At 53.0% G+C, this 17,892-nt stretch overlaps 1 protein-coding gene and 1 long non-coding RNA gene across 15 annotated transcripts in view; both read right to left on the bottom strand.

Moving 5' to 3' along the window:
* The window catches only part of COL27A1 (collagen type XXVII alpha 1 chain), a 155,378-nt gene that overhangs the window by 113,624 nt on the left and 23,862 nt on the right, over positions 1–17,892 (bottom strand). For 10 of the 14 annotated variants that reach the window (XR_014825904.1, XM_021067868.2, XM_084993608.1 and 7 more), the window contains 3 exons: positions 13,540–13,593; positions 1,830–1,883; positions 62–115 (listed from right to left, as the gene is read on the bottom strand). Coding sequence is in view for 7 of the 14 variants with exons in the window: in XM_021067868.2 (XP_020923527.2) it covers positions 62–115; positions 1,830–1,883; positions 13,540–13,593 (162 nt within the window). In the remaining 7 variants the exon portion in view is untranslated. The remainder of the gene's footprint in view (positions 1–61; positions 116–1,829; positions 1,884–13,539; positions 13,594–17,892) is intronic. The other 4 variants (XR_014825918.1, XM_084993653.1, XM_021067871.2 and 1 more) reach the window with 1 other exon arrangement.
* Positions 2,464–10,430, bottom strand: LOC146407163 (uncharacterized). The gene is made up of 3 exons (XR_014825920.1): positions 5,948–10,430; positions 3,984–5,892; positions 2,464–2,626 (listed from the first exon to the last, which is right to left on the bottom strand). It is a non-coding gene; the product is annotated as an uncharacterized LOC146407163 (long non-coding RNA).

The following is a 17,892-nucleotide window of genomic DNA, read 5'->3' as shown; positions in this document are numbered from 1 at the left end:
TCGAGAGCCCGCTTGCTTGGAAGGCCACCGGGCAGGGCAAAGCATCAACACCAAAGTGTACCTTTCGTCCAAGAGGTCCTGGATTCCCCAAGAGGCCAGGCAAGCCCACGTCGCCCTGAAAAACAGACAAGCGGGTGAGGTAGGGGAATGGGAGCAGACATGCGTTCAAATAAGTGTGACCTCCCACAGCCAGTTGTTAGCAAGCAGGATCCACGGAGGCCCAGAGGCCTCTCAGGGGAGACTCGGGGTCTCTGAGCCGGGTGAGGGCAGCTGAGTGGGCCAGGTACCAGCCCCACCCTCACTGAACCCAGCCGCTCCATTTGATCTGTTTTCCATATTGGACCATCTGAGGGATGCGTTCTGCTGCCAAAATCATGTTTGAAAACCCCTGCCCCGGAGGACTTGCAACCCTTTCCAATGACTAATCTCTCCCTGCCTTCCTGGTGCCTGCCCTCTGCCCCTTGCTCACCCTTGCTGGGCATGGTGGCCCCCCAGTAGGGGGCATTTCTGCCTTTGCCATGAGACCCCAGAGCAAACAACACAGGAGCAAGAGAAAAGCCGGGCCTCTGGTCATCACCAGGCCTGGCACAAAGCCCGCTCGGCACCTGACCGGCTGCATGGCCTCCAGCAGGCGCACGCCCCTGGGGCCTCTGTTTTCTCATCGGCAAACATGGCCCATCTGCCCGGCTTAGAAGCTTCCGATGAGGCTCAGATTGGAATGTATGTGGATGTTTACACCCAGTAAAAGTCTGCAGAGTGAGAAAACGTCTCATGAAAATGTGAAGGAATGGAGTTCCTGTTGTGGCTCAGCAGCTAATGAACCCAACTAGGATCCATGAGGATGCAGGTTCGATCCCTGGCTTTGATCAGTGGGTTAAGAGCCCGGCGTTGCCGTGAGCTGTGGTGTAGGTCGCAGACGTGGCTGGTATCCTGCATTGCCGTGGCTGTGGCATAGGCCGGCGGCTACAGCTCCAATTGGACCCCTGGCCTGGGAACCTCCATATGCCGCGGGGGCGGCCCTAAAAAGCAAAAAATAAAAAATAAATGCGAGGGAATGAGCCCCCTCTGTCTTGGGGAAGTCAACAGGAGCTGCCGCCTCTAAGTACCCAAGCATAGGAGGCTGGGCTGGGAAGCCGGGCTCTGCCTGTCGGGCGGGCTCTTGGGTGGCGTCCAGAAGGAAACCAGACCAACTTGAAGATTCTTTCCAGGGTACAGAGGTCTGGGACACTGGACGACCTTACTCCGAGTCCTGGGTTCCCCTGAACCGACGCCTTGCTTACTCTACAAGGTGGACGCTTCAGGGCCTTTGGCCTAAGTGTTCTCTCTTCCAGGGGAGAACCTCCTGGGCTTAGCCCTTCGGGGTTAGGGAGCCCTGACTCTCCGGCCCGCTCCCTGCCCACGTCCTGGAAATCCACAGACCTGCCTGGTCGCATCAACAATCTCAGGGGAGACTTTGAATGTCTGCTGGAAGCTTCCTGGGCACGTGCTCCCAGGAAGCTTCTGGATGCCGAGGGTCCCCTAGCAGGTCCTATAGAAAACCACTCAGAGCATAAGGCAAGGGGACACAAGTCTGTCACCCAGAGTATGTCCACAGGCAACATCTCGTGTCCGTGTTACCAGCTGCACGTTGGAAGAAAGCAGCAGAGAACGGCTTTGGTGTAGGGTGAGCTGAAGGGCTTCGAGGCCAAACAGATCACCCTTTTCTACTTCCTACGTCCTCCTGCCTTGGTCCGTGGCGGCCTTTGTCAGGAGGGCCTGCCCAGAGCCCAGCGGTTCCCCTACTGTCCACTCCCCCGCTTCCCTGAGCGCTGGGGTCCCTGGGAACCTACCTTTGCCCCATCGTGGGCCTTTCCTGGTGAGAGCCCCGGGTCCCCTTTCTGTCCCTGAAACAAAAACAATTCCGCTTTGGCCGCCGAGTCATCTAAAGAGGATGTCTCCCCGCCAGCTCTGCTCACACCCCTGTCCCCCACTCAGATATCCCCCCACCCTGCTCACACTCCTCCACAGGCTCTGCTCCAATCCCATGACTCCCCTGCTCCAGCACCTTCCATGGCTCCCCAGCATCATGCCTGCTGACAAAGCCCAACCTCCTTCCTGAGTGGCCCAAGTCTCCCATCATGTGGTCCCAGCCATCCTGTCCAGACTTTGCTCTCCTTCCACCAGCCTGACCCACAGACCTGGCCCCTCTGCCCCACCCCCAGTCCACAATCCCTCTTTAGCCAGGCCTTGCATGTTCCTGCTGCTAGGTCCCTGCTCAGGCAGTCACCCCCAACCAGAAGACCACTCTGCAATCATCAGCAGCCGAATCCATAAACATTCTCGAGATTCTGCTTGGCGTTATCCTCCCCAGTCCACCCGAAGACCCCTGGGCCCACCGGACCTGTGATGTGCTCCCCTGGGGCTCTCAGGGACCTTTTGGGAGATGCCTTAGAGGCAAGCTTGATTCTTTCTTTCTTTCCTTCCTTTTTTTTGTCGTTTTAGGGCTGCACCACCGGCATATGGAGGTTCCCAGGCTAGGGGTCAACTCCCAAGTTATGGGGCCTACACCACAGCCCCAGCAACACCAGATCTGAGCTGCATCTGTGACCTACACCACAGCTCATGGCAATGCCAGATCCTTAACCCACTGAGGGAGGCCAGGGATCGAACCCACGTCCTCAGGGATACTCGTTGGGTTTGTGACCACTGAGCCATGACGGGAACGCCAATTCTTCTGATTGTTCTGTCCCCTGATGCTCACTTTGCCATCTCTAATTACCTAGGGCCAGTGCACTGACAGCCACTTAATCTGTGGACAGCCCTTCACAGTGTGCAACATCCCTGACCTGACTAGGTTCCCAGAATAGCCCGAGGAAGTGGGCAAAGGAACTGTTATTATCTGGGAAAACTGAGGCTGGATGAAAGAAAGGGACTGTGCAGGACCCCAAGTAGAGGCACTGGCGGAGCTAAGAATAGGACCCTGAATTTGTGACTGCCAGCTCTGTGTTCTGGGATGTTCCAGGACCCGGCAACGTAGAACAGGCAGTGAAGTGGGGAGAAGACGATAAGCGGTGGGTCACCCATCAGAGACAAATATTCTTTGTGCCTGTCGTACAGGAGCGTCCCCATGACAAGGATCCTGGCTCCTAAGAGCACATGCTCAGGAAGGGCCCACTGGCTGCATCTCCTTCCTCGGAAGACGGCTCCTGGCTGTGGGCTGGTCTGGCCCAACCTGATTAAATTACTCAGGAGACAGTCCTTGGGAAAGTCAGCCCCCTCGCCCCTGCCTGAGGTCACCTTCCAGGTGTCCCTGATCCCTGTCCCTGACTGTCACTCCCAAGCTCCCTGCCCAATCTGGGTCCTGAGTCAGAAGTCCTGCAGGGAAGCCAAAGACTCACAGTAGGACCTCAGGCAAATGCCTTCACTTTTCTGAGGTTCTGTTCCCTCACCGTTCAACCTGGACCTGGAGATGATCATACTAAGTGAAATAAGTCAGACAGGCAGAGACAAGACTCCTACGAGAGCACTTACATGTCGGATCTAAAAAAATGATACAAACGAACATATCTAAAAAACAGAAATAGACTCGCAGACATAGAAAACCAAAGGGGGAAGAGAAGGGGGATGAATTAGGAGATTGGAATTAACATATACACGCTACTGTGTATGAAATAGATAACCGCCAAGATCCTAGCGTATGGCACAGGGACCTACACTCAGGATCTTGCAAATAAACTCTAAGGGAAAGAATCTGAAAAAGAATATATATGTACCTATACACACAGCTATACATATACATTTTTATGTATAAGTGAATCATTTTGCTGTACACCCGAAACTAACATAACATTGTAAATTAGGAGTTCCCGTCGTGGCTCAGTGGTTAACGAATTTGACTAGGAACCATGAGGTTACGGGTTCGATCCCTGGCCTCGCTCAGTGGGTTAAGGATCTGGCATTGCCGTGAGCTGTGGTATAGGTTGCAGACACGGCTCGGATCTCACGTTGCTGTGGCTGTGGTGTAGGCTGGAGGCTGCTGCTCTGATTAGACCCCTAGCCTGGGCATCTCCATATGCCACGGGTGTGGCCCTAGAAAAAAAAAAATGCAAAAAAAACCAAAAACAAAAAGAAAAAAAACCCACAAAAAACAAAACAAAAAAAAAACCATTGTAAATCAACAAGACTTCAACAGAAATTTTTGAAAAAAATAAAAAATAAAATGCAGTCTGCACAGCACCCACACATGCACACAGCTGTGGGCACACACATATGCACAGGATAACACACACACACACACACACACACACACACACACCCACTGGCATCCAGGCTTCTTGGCAAGAAGCCAGCGAGCTAATGGATGGGACGCGTGGGAAGGGTGGTTGGGCAACTTTAATTAGTTCCCTTGGTTCTTTTCTTCCTCGAGACTCAGACCTTTCCAATCCCGACTCAGTCACTCCCCACAAGCCATCACTGCGCTCCAAACCAGACCCAGCCTTTAGGAGGGAGGGTGGCTTTCACTGCCCGCCTCTCTGGCGTCCGACACTGTGCCAGGCCCGCTCAATGCAGCACCTCGCTAGTCCTTTGACACCCACGTGCTGCAGTGCGGGACCAAGACGGGGTTCAGGGAGGCTGAGTCACAGCCTAGGGTGGCGCGCAGGGAAGAGGCAAGGTTTCACTAGGTCTGACGGGGTCCTCGGTCTCGACTCCAGAGCCCTTTATGGACTGGGAGCCTGAATGCTTCTGCCACACACCCTCCAGTGCCCCCGGCTGCAGGCCAGCCCCTCCTTGCTAGGACCCCAACTCTCTGTCCACCTGGGCCCCTTCTGGTCACTTCTGCAGGCCCCACCTCTGGGATCTACCACCTCGGACCGCGGCGGCCCTTCCCTGACACTCTCCCACCCTCGGCTGTTCCCAAGCCCGGCTCCAATGCCTTTTATGTCCATGTGCGAGGCCAGGTCCAGGGCTACCCAGGATTCCAATGGCCAAAAAAGGACAGCAGCTTTTCCCTACCCCGCCCTTGCCCACCTCGGTCCGCAGCCAATAGGGGAGCTGGGCTTATAAAACGCTTTCAGGAATGGGCCGTCATCCATGCTGTTCTGTCATTTTACCAAAGGGGAAACTGAGACCCAAAGGGATGCTGGACCTTCTCCTTTGCCTGAATCCGTATCCGGGGCATTTTAGTCAATATGGACTTCCCTCTGCATGCTCAGCAGCCAGCACAGGGCGTGGGATGTAATCCCTGCCAGAGAACCGCATCAACACATACGAGTAGTTATTGAACGTCTACCTCGAGCCACGTCTCCCAGCGCACACAGGGAACACCACGGTGGGGATCAAGACACAGCTCCTGCCTGCAGGGACCTCTCAGGGAGACACCAGAGACCGGTAATGAGAATCAGCATGGGCATTTACTTAGTGTTCTTCTAAGCCCTTGACACACACATCTGTGAGACAGCAATAACCACTCTGCTCACGTCACAGACCAGGACACTAAGGCACAGAGAGGGCTGGTTATTTGTTCAAGGTCATACAATTCCTAAGTGGGATCTAGACTCTGGAAGTCTGCTTCTAGAGCCTCAGAGCTTTGTCTTTCAATACACTGCAGATGGAAAGCTATGATCTGTGGATAAGTGGAGTATAGGAGGAAGTCGGGGAGAACTCGATCCAGACTGAGGGTTAAATCCTGGAAGGAAGTTACAGCCAACCGAAGGCTGGAGGAGGACAAGGAGGGGCCCTGATGAAGTTTGGGCTCCAGGGATGCTCAAGACACCCTTGGTCAGGTGAGGCGGTGATTTCTGGGATGGAGAAGACTATCTGGCTTCCTAGTCAGATTCCTGAAAATTCCCCACTTAGGGCTATAAGGAATAATACAGTCTAGTGAATTTTTTACACTATGGTGAAGAAGAGAACCTGGGTGCTCCAGCCAATGAGCCTGAATTGTTTACAGTATGGTGAAGAAGAGAACCTGGGTTCTCCAGCCAATGAGCCTGTGTGGCCTCGGACAAGCGCCTTTCCCTCTCTGTGTAGGGGACAGTAGCCTCTGCCTGGACTAGTTAACAGAGCCTTGTGGAAGATGCTTGGGAAGGTAGATGCTAAACCATAAACGCTACAAATACAGCAGGAATGAAAACTAGGAGCTCCTTTCCTGCTGGTGGGGTTGGGAGATGGAGAGAATAGAAGGCTTTAGGTGAATGAGGCCTCGAGAGGCCCTGAGACAAAGAAGGAACAAATCACAAAGGACCGGAAAATTCTAGGCCAGAAAGTCCCCATGCAGGTCAGCTCTTGCAAGACACAAGATCCTGAGCACTTCTCACAGGGCCTGGCCCAGAGGAAGCATCATAAAAATATTTCTCAAGTGAGAAAATGAATGAATGGAGCCTCAAGAGACAACTCCAGGGCTGGGATTGGGTCAGATCTGGCCCCAACCCTGGAAGGTCCTTTGAAGACTCAATAAGCCTCTCACCATCACTACTACTATTTCATGTGTTTAGAAATTCTGGCCAAGGCAATAAGGCAGGAAAAACAAATAAGACTACTAACCTTTGGGGAAAAAGAGACAAAAATATGTCCTTTTTCAAAGACAATATGAGTGCCTGTCTGGAAAATCCAAGAGAACTAACTAAAATACTGTTAGAACTAATAAAACAATTCAGTAAAGGGCATGGTTATAAAATAAACACAAAAAGAACAAATATACAAAGTCAATAGTTCTTCTCAATAGCTGAGCGCCAGCTAGAAAATATAATGGGAAAAATATTCCATTCATAACAGCAACAAAAATATACAACTTCTAAAGACAAACTTAGTAAGAAATGTACAGGGTTTATGCCCCCCCCAAAAAACTATAGAAGTTTATTATGAGACATTTAAAAAACTCAACCAAATGGGGAGGCATGTCATGTCATAATTTTAGATAGGAAAAGTTAACATTTTTATAAAGATGATAATTCTTCACAAATTAATAAAAACAATACAATTTCAAGAAAAACCTCAAGAGAATATTTTTTTAAGGAAATTATTAAGATGGGTATAAAGTTCATCTGACAGATTAAATAGCCAGAATTATTGTTTTAAAGTGGAGGAAGGAGACACACAGTATAAAGATAATAAATGTCATAAAATAGTATTTTACTAGCATAAGAATATACAAACAGAGTAATGGAATACATTTGAATGTCCTGAAATAGACCCCAGTCTATCATACAATAGTCAGTAGAGGAAAAGTTCTTTAATAAATGGTCAACTATGGGGAAAAAATAAATTTATACCCTATACTCACTCCCATGAAGAGTTATGTCAGATGGTTTAAATTTTTAAGAGTACAAATGATATTATGAAATGACGAGGAATATAAGTGAATACCTATCAGGTCTTAGTATGAGAAAGAAATGTCTAAATATAAAAATAAAGAACCTGGAGTTCCCATCGTGGCTCAGTGGTTAACGAATCCGACTAGGAACCAAGAGGTTGCGGATTCAATCCCTAGCCTTGCTCAGTGGGTTAAGGATCTGGCATTGCCGTGAGCTGTGGTGTAGGTTGCAGATGCGGCTTGGGTCCCACGTTGCTGTGGCTCTGGTGTAGGTCGGCAGCTGTAGCTCCAATTAGACCCCTAGCCTGGGACCCTCCATATGCCGCAGGAGCAGCTCTAGAAAAATAAATAAATAAATAATAAAGAACCTGATCTTGCTGTATAGCACAGGGAACTATAAACAATCACTTGTGATAGAACATGATGGAAAATAATATGAGAAAAGGCATGTAAATATATGTATTACTGGGTCACTTTGTTGTACAGCAATAATTGACAGAACATTATAAATCAACTACACTTTAATTAAAAATTTTTTTAAAGAGCCATACATTTTACATATAGCACAGCCCTCTCCAAACTATGTGATATATTGTAAATTCCTAATAAATGTTAGCTATTATTGTTAGTCCAGAAAAAAAAAAAAGGTAACACTCCCATTTGTGAAAAGCATCGTGATACTCTTAATAGGCAAACGATAAACTTGAAAATATTTGTAAGGTAGATGAAGCCTTAATAAGCCTTAATAAATAAATACACAGGATTTTTACAGATCAAGAGCAAAAAAGATAACATCCCAACCCCCAAAATAAACAAATTCATAAATGGTGAAATGCAAACAGAAAATAGATGTAAGAAAAGCATTCTCCTCATAGATGGTCAATGCAACGCACTGAAGTGAATTGAAAACAATAATGAACAGACTTGTGGTTGCCAAGGGGGAGGGGGAGGGAGTGGGATGGACTGGGAGTCTGGGGTTAGTAGATGCAAATTATTGCGTTTGGAGTGGATGAGCAATGAGATCCTGCCATAGAGCACAGGGAACCATATCTAGTGACTTGGGATGGAACATGATGGAGGATAATGTGAGAAAAAAAAAAAAGTATGAATATGTGTATGACTGGGTCACTTTGCTGTCCAGCAGAAATTGACAGAACATTGTAAATCAACTATAATAAAAAATTTAAAAAGAAAAAACAACACAATCAGTGCCTTCCACCAGGCAAGGCCACTGCAAGAGGCCTGCTTTCTTCTTTGTACTTTCTAGACTTTTCCACATTTTCCTTCATGAGTATGTCCTGCCTCAGCCATCAGAGGAAGGGAAAAGGTAGGCTGGGGCCAGAGAACCCTGTAAGGGCTCCATCTCAGTGCCTACCAACTCTGCCAGCAGTCACTTGGGTCACTGAACGTGGCCCCTTTTGCCCACCCATCCTCCCTGGGCACCAGAGGGCCCACAGTAATCCTGGGTAATTCTCTGCAAACTGAGGGAGCCGGAGGAGGGAAGGGGCGGCCAGCTGCCAGAAAGAGTGGGGCCAGGTGCCTCATTGCCCGCCTAGCGCAAGTGCAGCCGGGGCCGCCGGCCTCTGGGCCCAGAGCATCTCAGTCCACCTGGGCCCTGCGTCCCATCAGACTTCACCTGGCCCAGCATCAGCATCCCCCTCAAGGCAGCTCCAGGCCTCCCCTCTGGCCACCCCTCACCCTGCTGGCCCCCAACCAAGCTTCTCGAGCTGTCTGCATGGCCTTTGAAAACCTCATCTGATTGTGTCACATCTGCTGAACACCTGCTCATGCCTTCAGGCTGCTCTCTGGAGAAAGCCCAAAAGTCCCAGCACACCCGCCAGGCCTGCTGCCCTCCCCAGCCTCCTCCTACCCCTTGGGCCCCTCACCTGCTGCACTTCAGACCTGGATTTGACCTTCCCATCCTCCAGGGAGGCAGGCCTCGCCCCCCCACACCAGATCAATCAACATTCTGTGGGGTCTCCTAGCACCCAGCACCTCTCACGTGGAGCCCCTCTCATGGTGTGATCAGCTTGCTACCCATCCAAGCCCCACTGCAGCCAGCGCTGCTCTAAGTAACTCAGTTCTACCTCGTGACAGCCCGAGGGGGCAGCTACTCTTAGTACCCCGTTTTTCAGATGAGGAAACTGAGGCACAGAAAGTTCAAAGAATTTGCTCACTGTCACTGAACTAGGAGGTGACGGAGCTGGGACGTGATCTTTGACCCTCCAGCTCCAGCGTCTGCTCTTAACTACTGTGCTTTCCTACAGCAACAAAGGGTCAGCTCGACATGTGACTCAACCCTGGGCCTCCAAGGTCAGCTAATGCCACCCACCCAGGGTTCTGTCACTCTGCTTCATTCTCCAAGTCCTTGATATTGACTCCCTGCAGGAGCTGACAAACCCTCTTCTTGATGGATTTCCACCTGGGGTGTATGGGTACCTGGTATAAGGGGAAAGCCTGGGGCTCTGGAGGAGGCAGGAGGGACTGAAGCCTGGCTCTGGCCTGTGCCAGCTGTGGAGCCCTGACAAGTGTCTTCAGGCTGGCAAACCCCAGGACTTGACATAGAGCCCCGCCACTGCTAGTTGCTTCAAGAGATCCCAGGAAGTTACTGACTCTTTGGGTCTCTGCTCCTCTGTGACCTCAAGAGGGATGAAGCTCCTCACCCTTGCCTGTCTCTCCCCGCCCCTTCTTTTGTCTTTTTAGGGCCACATCCTCAGCATATGGAAGCTCCCAGGTTAGGGGTCTAATCGGAGCTACAGCTCCTGGCCTACGCCACAGCCACAGCAACGCCAGATCTGAGCCGTATCTGAGACCTACACCACAGCTCATGGCAACGCTGGACCCTTAACCCACTGAGCGAGGCCAGGGATCGAACCTGCATCCTTAAGGCTACTAGTTGGGTTCATTGCTGCTGAGCCACAGTGGGAACTTCTGTCTCCCCTTCTTTTTTTTTTTTTTTTTTTCATTTTTTATTTTGTTGGCTTTTTAGGGCTGCATATGGAGGTTCCCAGGCTAGGGGTCGAATCATAGTTACAGCTTCTGGCCTACTCCAGAGCCACAGCAACTCAGGATCTGAGCTGCATCTGCAACCTACACCACAGTTCACGGCAACACCAGATCCTTAACGCACTGAGCAAGGCCAGGGATCGAACCCTCATGGATTATAGCTGTCCTCATGGATCCTAGTTGGGTTCATTACTGCTGCGAAACAACGGGAACTCCTGTCTTCCCTTCTTGATTCCTCATTCCAACAGTCTCTCACATCCTTAGTCTGGCAGGGGGATCTTTAACCCACAGGGCCATAAGCTCGCAAGGGCTCAATAAAAACAGGGCAGGAATGACCCCAAAGCAACCCATTCAGATGGAGGGTGGGCTCCCTGCCTCCACTGCAGGCCCTGCCTATTAGGCTAATTTCTCCATCAACATAGTAGGTGCTCAATAAATGTTTGTTGATTGAGGCAAGATGAATGGATGAGCGGCCCCAGAGGTGTCTCTAGAAGCCATCACCATGCAGAAAAGGAGGAGCCAGCGCAGCACCTGGAGGAAGTCAGCCCACAATCCCCCCCCTACAGCATTAACTTCCAGACTCAGAAAGGATCTGGCGAACAGCAAGGACCCTCTCTCCAGAATCACACCCATTCCTGCAGAGCCATAGCATTCTCTTCCCATCTCAGTTAAGTCAGGAATTTCATCCAGGAAGAGCCTCTCTTTAACCCCGTCCTGGCCAAGTCACAGATCCAGGGCAGCCCAGAGCCAAAGCTCAGAGTCCAACGGACCTGTCCTGGATCCACCTCTGCTCACCTGCCAAGTGTCAAGGTGAAGGGCAGGGCTTTCCCCCTTGGCATTTTATGCAAGCTCGAATGGGAGAAGACGACTCTCATTCCTCTGTATTTTCTGGAACCCTTCCATCCCCTTATGTGTTTACACAGAAGCAAGCTGGAAGCCTGCCCATGAGGCCCTGAGTCCTCAGGCCCCAGCTCCATGTGGCCGCAGGAGGACTCACCTGCTAGCTCTAAGCCTCCTCACCAGACCCAGAGCTGCTCCTTGAAATGAAGGGGAAAGTAGCTGGCGGGTCCGCCTCCTGCCTCTGCACATCTGCTGGCAGGCTGGGAGTGGGCTGCAGGCCAGACCTGGGCGAGGCCCTGAGGGTGGGGCAAGCATGGACCCGGGAGAAGCTGATGGAGGATCCGCTGTCACAGAAGCAGGGGATCAAGTCTGGGAATAGGAGGGAGCAGGAAGGACCAGACAGTCCCAGGGAAAGCCAAGAAAGGCATGCTTCTGAGCAAACCCAGCAATCAAAACAGCTGCTAGTCCTCAGCATCCTGATATACCTACCCTATGGCCTTGGAGACCTGAGGTCGCTGCAAAGCAGAAATCTCCCAAGAGGCTCCCCTCGCTCTGCCTGACCCAAGGGGGCAGGTCCCACTCCCATTTCCCAGACAGTCTCTTAATGTGCCTGAGCCTCAGTTTCCCGATCTGGAAATGGGTGCCGTCTCTCCAGCACCTCATTAGGTTCTGGTGTGGATCAAACGAGACAGGTTACCTGAAGTGCATGCAGGGTGCCCAGCACACGGTCAAGATCCAATACACGGTGCTGACTGGTAACGTCGATGTTTGCCTTGTTAAAACCCAGAGCACCTCCAGGAAGCCGCTGGCCTAAGCACCTGAGACCTCTATGCTGGCCTTGCAAGGACGGACCCCAGCCCAGCCCAGGCCGAAGTCACACAGCGACGGGGCTGAGGCAAGTGCTCCCTCAGCTCTGCACAAGGGCTCTGCACTGACCCTCTGTCACCATCATGTCATGCCTCCGGGGCTACCTGTGGACACCTGTCCCAACTTCCAGACAAACTGGTGGGCAGAGGAGCTCTGCTCCAGGAGTCCGGGACTGGCCTTCGGAGGCTGCTCAGCCATCAATCGTTGCACGAGCTGGGGCCAGTCAGTTAACAGCTTTCCTCAAGCCACTGGGTCAGCAAAGAAGGACCTTGAGCCCCGGCCAACCAAAGCCAGGGGCACCCTTCGCCTGGCTGCCCCCCAGCTGCCGGGCAGGCGGCCCCTCTGCCCTTCCTGGCCTGCCTCCCACTCTTTCCGCACAGTTGCTGTGCTCCTGCTTCCCTGGCCTTGCGTCTTCTCCCTCCTTGTATTTCTCCAGCCATCACTCCAGACCTCTCTCCACAGCCTCAATACTGCCAGCCCGGTACTCTTCCTGTGCTTCTCCCTCCACGCGCCGCCCTGGACAACTCCATCCTCCCGGCACTGCAGGAACACACCGAGGTCCCCAGGGCTGGAGTCCCCCACACGCGTCAGAGCACTTGCCACTCGGGGTTTCTGATCTCACCTCAAGTCCAAAGGTGGCATCTCTGTGCTGGCCTATCTCCAGCTCAGGGCCCTCCTGAGCTTCAGAAGGTCTACCTGGCTGGGCTACCAGTTCCCAAATGCAATGGCAGCATATGGAAGTTCCCAGGCTAACAGTTGAACCCCAACTTCGTCTGCGACCTGCCCCACAGCTCACGACAATGCCAGATCCTTAACCCACTGAGCGAGGCCAGGGACTGAACCCGCATCCTCATGGATACTAGTCGGGTTGTGAACCACCGAGCCACAGCGGGAACTCCAGCACCATCTTAGCCCTCCTTCCGGGTTCCTTGCTTTGGTCACCAAGGCTAACCCCGGGGCCTCACGGTCTCTCTCCTCCGCCCATCCCTGAGTCCTCGCCACCTCACCCCCACATCATCAAGGTGCCCACCGCCCCTCCTCCCACACCCCTACGCTGTGTCACCCCAGGACTCCCTGCCTCTGCTCGGGCCCCCAGCCCCAGCCCATCTCCCACACGGCATCCAGGGATCCTTCGCAATCACGATCTTTCCACCTCCCTCCCCAGCTCAAAACCTGACCTGTCTCCCCAGGGTGTGTCTTATGATCCAGTAACATGTACATTCGAGGCCCTCCCTGCTTAGTAGCAAATGACCTTTCTTCCCACTCCCTTTGAGGGCCCTAGGTGCCGGTGGCCCTGCTTCCCCCTCCAGCGCCCCATCCCTCCCCACCGGAAGCTCAACACCTCCCTCCTCGCGGTGTCTCTAACCCAGGACGGGGCCTGGCACCTGGGAAATGCTCAGGAAGTGCTTGTGGCCTGGCTCTGGGGCTGCCACAGCCACCCTGAGGCCCTCTAGGAAACAAAGCTCCCCCACTGTAGCCCTAAGCCCTGCATCCACTCTATGGCTCTACCTCCAGACCCCACAGCAAATACTCACTTTGGCTCCGGGAGGGCCAGGGAGGCCTGGATTTCCATAAGGCCCAGGAGGACCCTGAAAGAAAAGAAAAAGAGAGATGAGAGGACAATAGAGGTCCTAGAGCAGGGCCTGGCACTTCCGCCTGCCCGCCCGCCCGCTGGGACTTCTCCACTAGCAGAGGCTCAGCCGTCTGGGCATGCAGCCCGCTTGCAGAGAGGCTCCTCGGACGCCTGGCCCTGCGCTAAACACTTTTCGTGCATTATCCCATTTCATCCTATTAACCCACAAGATAGGTGCTACCATGACGCCCATTTTTGTTTTTTGTTTTTTTGTCTTTTCTAGGGGTGCACCCGCGGCATATGGAGGTGCCCAGGATATGGGTCTAATCGGAGCTACAGCTGCCAGCCTACACCACAGCTACAACAACGCCAGATCCCAGCTGTGTTTGTGACCTACACCACAGCTCAAGGCAACGCCGGATCCTTAGTCCACTGAGTGAGGCCAGGGATCGAACCCGCAACCTCATGGTTCCTAGTCGGGTTCATGAACAACTGCACCACGATGGGAACTCCCATGATGCCCATTTTGAAGATGTGGAAGCTGTGGTTCAGAGAGGTTTATAACTTTCTCAGGTCACCAAGCTGCTAAGGGGCAAAGCTAGCTCTCAACCTCAGCCATCTGGCTTCGGAGCACAAGCCCTTACCCCTGGAATTTGACCACCTTTCCACCCTCTCTCCACTGGGCCCCATCGGCCCCGCCCACATGTGCTTCCTCAGGCTCAGAACACACAGCTAGTTGCTTCCTGGCAGCTCGCCTGGTACTTCCTCCCCACATCTCCTTTGCCATGCTGTTCCATCATCTGGCATGCCGTTCCCAACCACTCCTCCAGCTGAAACCCAACCCCTCCTTCAAGGTGTGGCTTTAATGTACCTTCTCCAGGGTAACTTCTGGGACTCCTCCTGCTCGAGGCAACCTCAGCACCCTTACAACTGGGCTTTGTAGGAGCGTCTGGGGCAGCAAGTTTGATCAAGGGAGCATATGGCTTCCTCTGAACACAGGCGCATCCCTCCAGTGGCCATGACACGTCCTCAGAGCTCTCTCTCTTAGATTCCTACATGCTCTGAGCTTACAGCGTCCCCAGGGACCATGAAGCAGCTGGGAAGACTAAACCCAGAGAGTCAATGAGTCTTGGCCAAGGTCACACAGCAGAACAGTGGCCAAGCAAGGGCCAGGATCCAGTTTGCTGGCTTCAAGTCCAAGGCTTATTTGCAGCACTGGATTTTCCCAGGCCATATTCAAATCTTCCTGACAACAGCTGGGGCCTTCTGTCCACGTTCTTCGCAAGGACCCTAGGCTGGAGTCTTGCAGCCCAGTAACATAAACAGAGTCCTGAGAGTCGAGTGCTTTCTGAGGATCTTTGTCCAATAGGAATAATCTCATGCATCGGGGGTGGGGACAGGCACCTGGACGGGTGGCCCCTATCACAGCAGCCTCTAGACACACTGCCCTTGTCCCTGGCTCCTCTTGACTCATCCGATCTGGCTGTATATAAATCTGCTTCCTTCCTCCCTCTTGGAGGCCAAGCTCCCAGCTGCAGCCTGTCACATTCCGCCCAAGACACCTCCCTCTTTATCGATGCCTAGACGGGGACCCTCCCCTTCTCCAAATGTGTCAGGAGGGAACAGCGTTCAGAAGCTCGTTGGGCCTGGGGAGCTGATAAAAGGTGTCAGGGGGTGACTTCCAAAATAATCAACTCTCAGCTCCTGCCCAGTATGTCCTGGCACATAGATGCCACCTGGTCCCCGTTCTGAGCCCTCCCTCCCTCCAGCCTCAGTCTCCCCATCGGTGCCATGAATGACTGGGACTCAGGGTCTCTAAGGAATCGGGGAGACCTCAGAGCTGCACCCCAGCCTGGGCTTCTGGGGTGTAACCTCAGTGCTCAGGCTGAATCGGGAGAAGGCTGAACAGGGGCGTTGGGGAAGGGAAGTGTCACATCTAATACCCCAGACACAGGCTGTGCCGAGTGACATCAAGGGTGGCCACCTCTCCCCAGTTGTGCCTCCAAGACTGGGGATAGAGCCCCCGGTGGCCCCATCTGCAGCTTGTGAAGGTGGGGTCTTCCTGCTTTCCCACCCCCACCTCCCCACCCCTCTCCAGCCACTGCCTTGCAGAGAAACGAATCACATAGTTGACTAAGAGCCAAGCAGAGCGATGCTACAAAGGCTGCAGCCCAGAAGGCTGGGAGGGGGAGGGCCTAGGGATTCCCCCGCGCCCCTCACAGGCCAGGGGAGTGAGCGGAGGGGGGACAGGGCCAGGTGACAGAGCTCTGGGTGACCTCAGGTAAGGCCCTGCCCCTCCGAAAGCCCCAGCGCCACCATCTGTACAGAGGAACGGGGATGGTTTAGTCCTAGCAGTCTACTATCTTTGGAATTTTATGATCTATGGGATTTCTAGTCTAAAAACAGGGTGAGGGGCGGCTCGGGGTGGGGGGGGAGGTGTGTGCACAGAGACAGCCTGAGAAGGATGTCAGGAGAGTCATTCCCTCACTTGTGGAATTTCAGAGCTGGGAGGAACCTTGGATGGAAATGCTTTACCATGATCCCATATTTTATAGATGCAGAAACTGAGGCCCAGGCTAGGGAAGGGACCAGCCTAGGGTCGCACTGCTCCTGGGTAGAAAGGCTCTGACTCCCAGGCTAGAACCCATCAGAAACCTTTGCCCAGCACCTTCTGCACACAGGGTGCTCTGCTAAGCATCGTGTGAAAGGAAGAGTCAACAGAGCCTGTCTCCGGCCCAGAGGAGCTCAGTTGAGTAGATGGAAAAATGAGCACAATAGGTAGTTTAAGATCATGGATGGGCTAGGAGTTCCCGTCGTGGCCCAGTGGGTTAAGAACCCGACTAGTATCCATGAGGATGCTGGTTCAATCCCTGGCCCCACTCAGTGGGTTAAGGATCCAGCATTGCTGTGAGCTGCTGTGTAGGTTGCAGATGTGGCTCGGATCCTGCGTTGCTGTGGCTGTGGCGGTGGCTGTGATATGCTGCAGGTGCAACCCCTGCCCCCATCCCTCCTTGAAAAGGGGGGAAATAAAGAGAAAAAAAAGATCACGAATGGGCTCTGGAGCCAGACAGCCCAGGTTCAATCCTAGCGCCGGCATTTACTGTATGTTTGACCTTATCCAGAGTAACTGAACCTCAGTTTCTTTACCTGCAAAACGGGGATAATACTGGAACCCACTTATCAGGAAGGCTGGGAGGACAGGAGGAGATCAGGCTTATGCCACTCACATGACAGAGTTCAGCGGTCAATGTGAGCTTTTACAAAGGGATCGACACGATTCGGGGGGCAGTTAATTGCTGCAGGAGCTCCAAGAGGGAGGTGACCATCAGAAAAGGAGGTGGCATTTGATCTGAACCATGGATGGAGGAGGAGTTTGCAAAGGAGGACATGCCGGGTTGCAAGGACTGCCCAAGCCAAGGGGCAGAGGTTGAGGGCTTGGGAGAAGTTTGGCGGCACGGGCCTGGAATGCTAGGCCCAAGGGCCTTGTCCTGATCCCAGGCTACAAGGTCCCTTGGCCAGCAGGGTCCATGACACCTCTGTGGTCCCCAGCTCTGGGCAAGTGCTCCACGGAGACTCCAAAGCCAGGAGGAAATGCCACTTCAGACAGCAGATTCCAGAGCCCTGGGCCCAGGGAGCACAGGGCCAGGTCTGGAGGGAACTAGGGCTCAAGTAATTGCATAACCAGAACCATCCGCTGGGCTCAGAGCTAAAAATATGCCCCAGGCAGCTATCTCTGCCAGGGCCTCGCCAGGCACCCGGCGTGGGAAAGGCTGATTCAGCCTGGGCACAGATGCCAGGCGCCGTGGGTCTAAGCCCTCTTGGGGAAAGGACAGATTTCTCTCCAAAAGGACCCCCCAAGAGTCCCAGTATCATGTGGTAAAGAGCCTGGGTTCCAGTCCTGGCTCTTCCATTGCCTCGCCGTTTGGTTTTCTCATCCCTAAAACGATTATTTGTTTTTGCTTTTTAGGGCCACACCCACAGCACACGGAAGTTCCCAGGCTAGGGGTCTAATTGGAGCTGCAGCTGCCGGTCTACACCACAGCCACAGCAACGCAGGATCCAAGCTGTGTCTGCAGCTTACACCACGGCTCATGGCGACACCGGATCCTTAACCCACTGAGCGAGGCCAGGGATCGAACCCACATCCTCGTGGATGCTAGTCAGGTTTGTTACCGCTGAACCACAACGGGAACTCCTCTCATCCTAAAATGAGAGTGATCAGACTGGCCCATACAGGTCCTGGAAGGACAGGGGATCAAATAAGGCAGCATTAAGTGATGTGCCAGGCATAACACATAGGAGCTGTTTTTGACTC

Source organism: Sus scrofa, chromosome 1, assembly GCF_054392235.1.
Source record: "Sus scrofa isolate SSC_HxYL_T2T_F1_AM1 chromosome 1, Sscrofa_HxYL_maternal_Yorkshire_Landrace_v2.0, whole genome shotgun sequence".
NCBI lineage: Eukaryota > Metazoa > Chordata > Mammalia > Artiodactyla > Suidae > Sus > Sus scrofa.
This window is presented reverse-complemented; position numbering and strand designations above follow the sequence as displayed.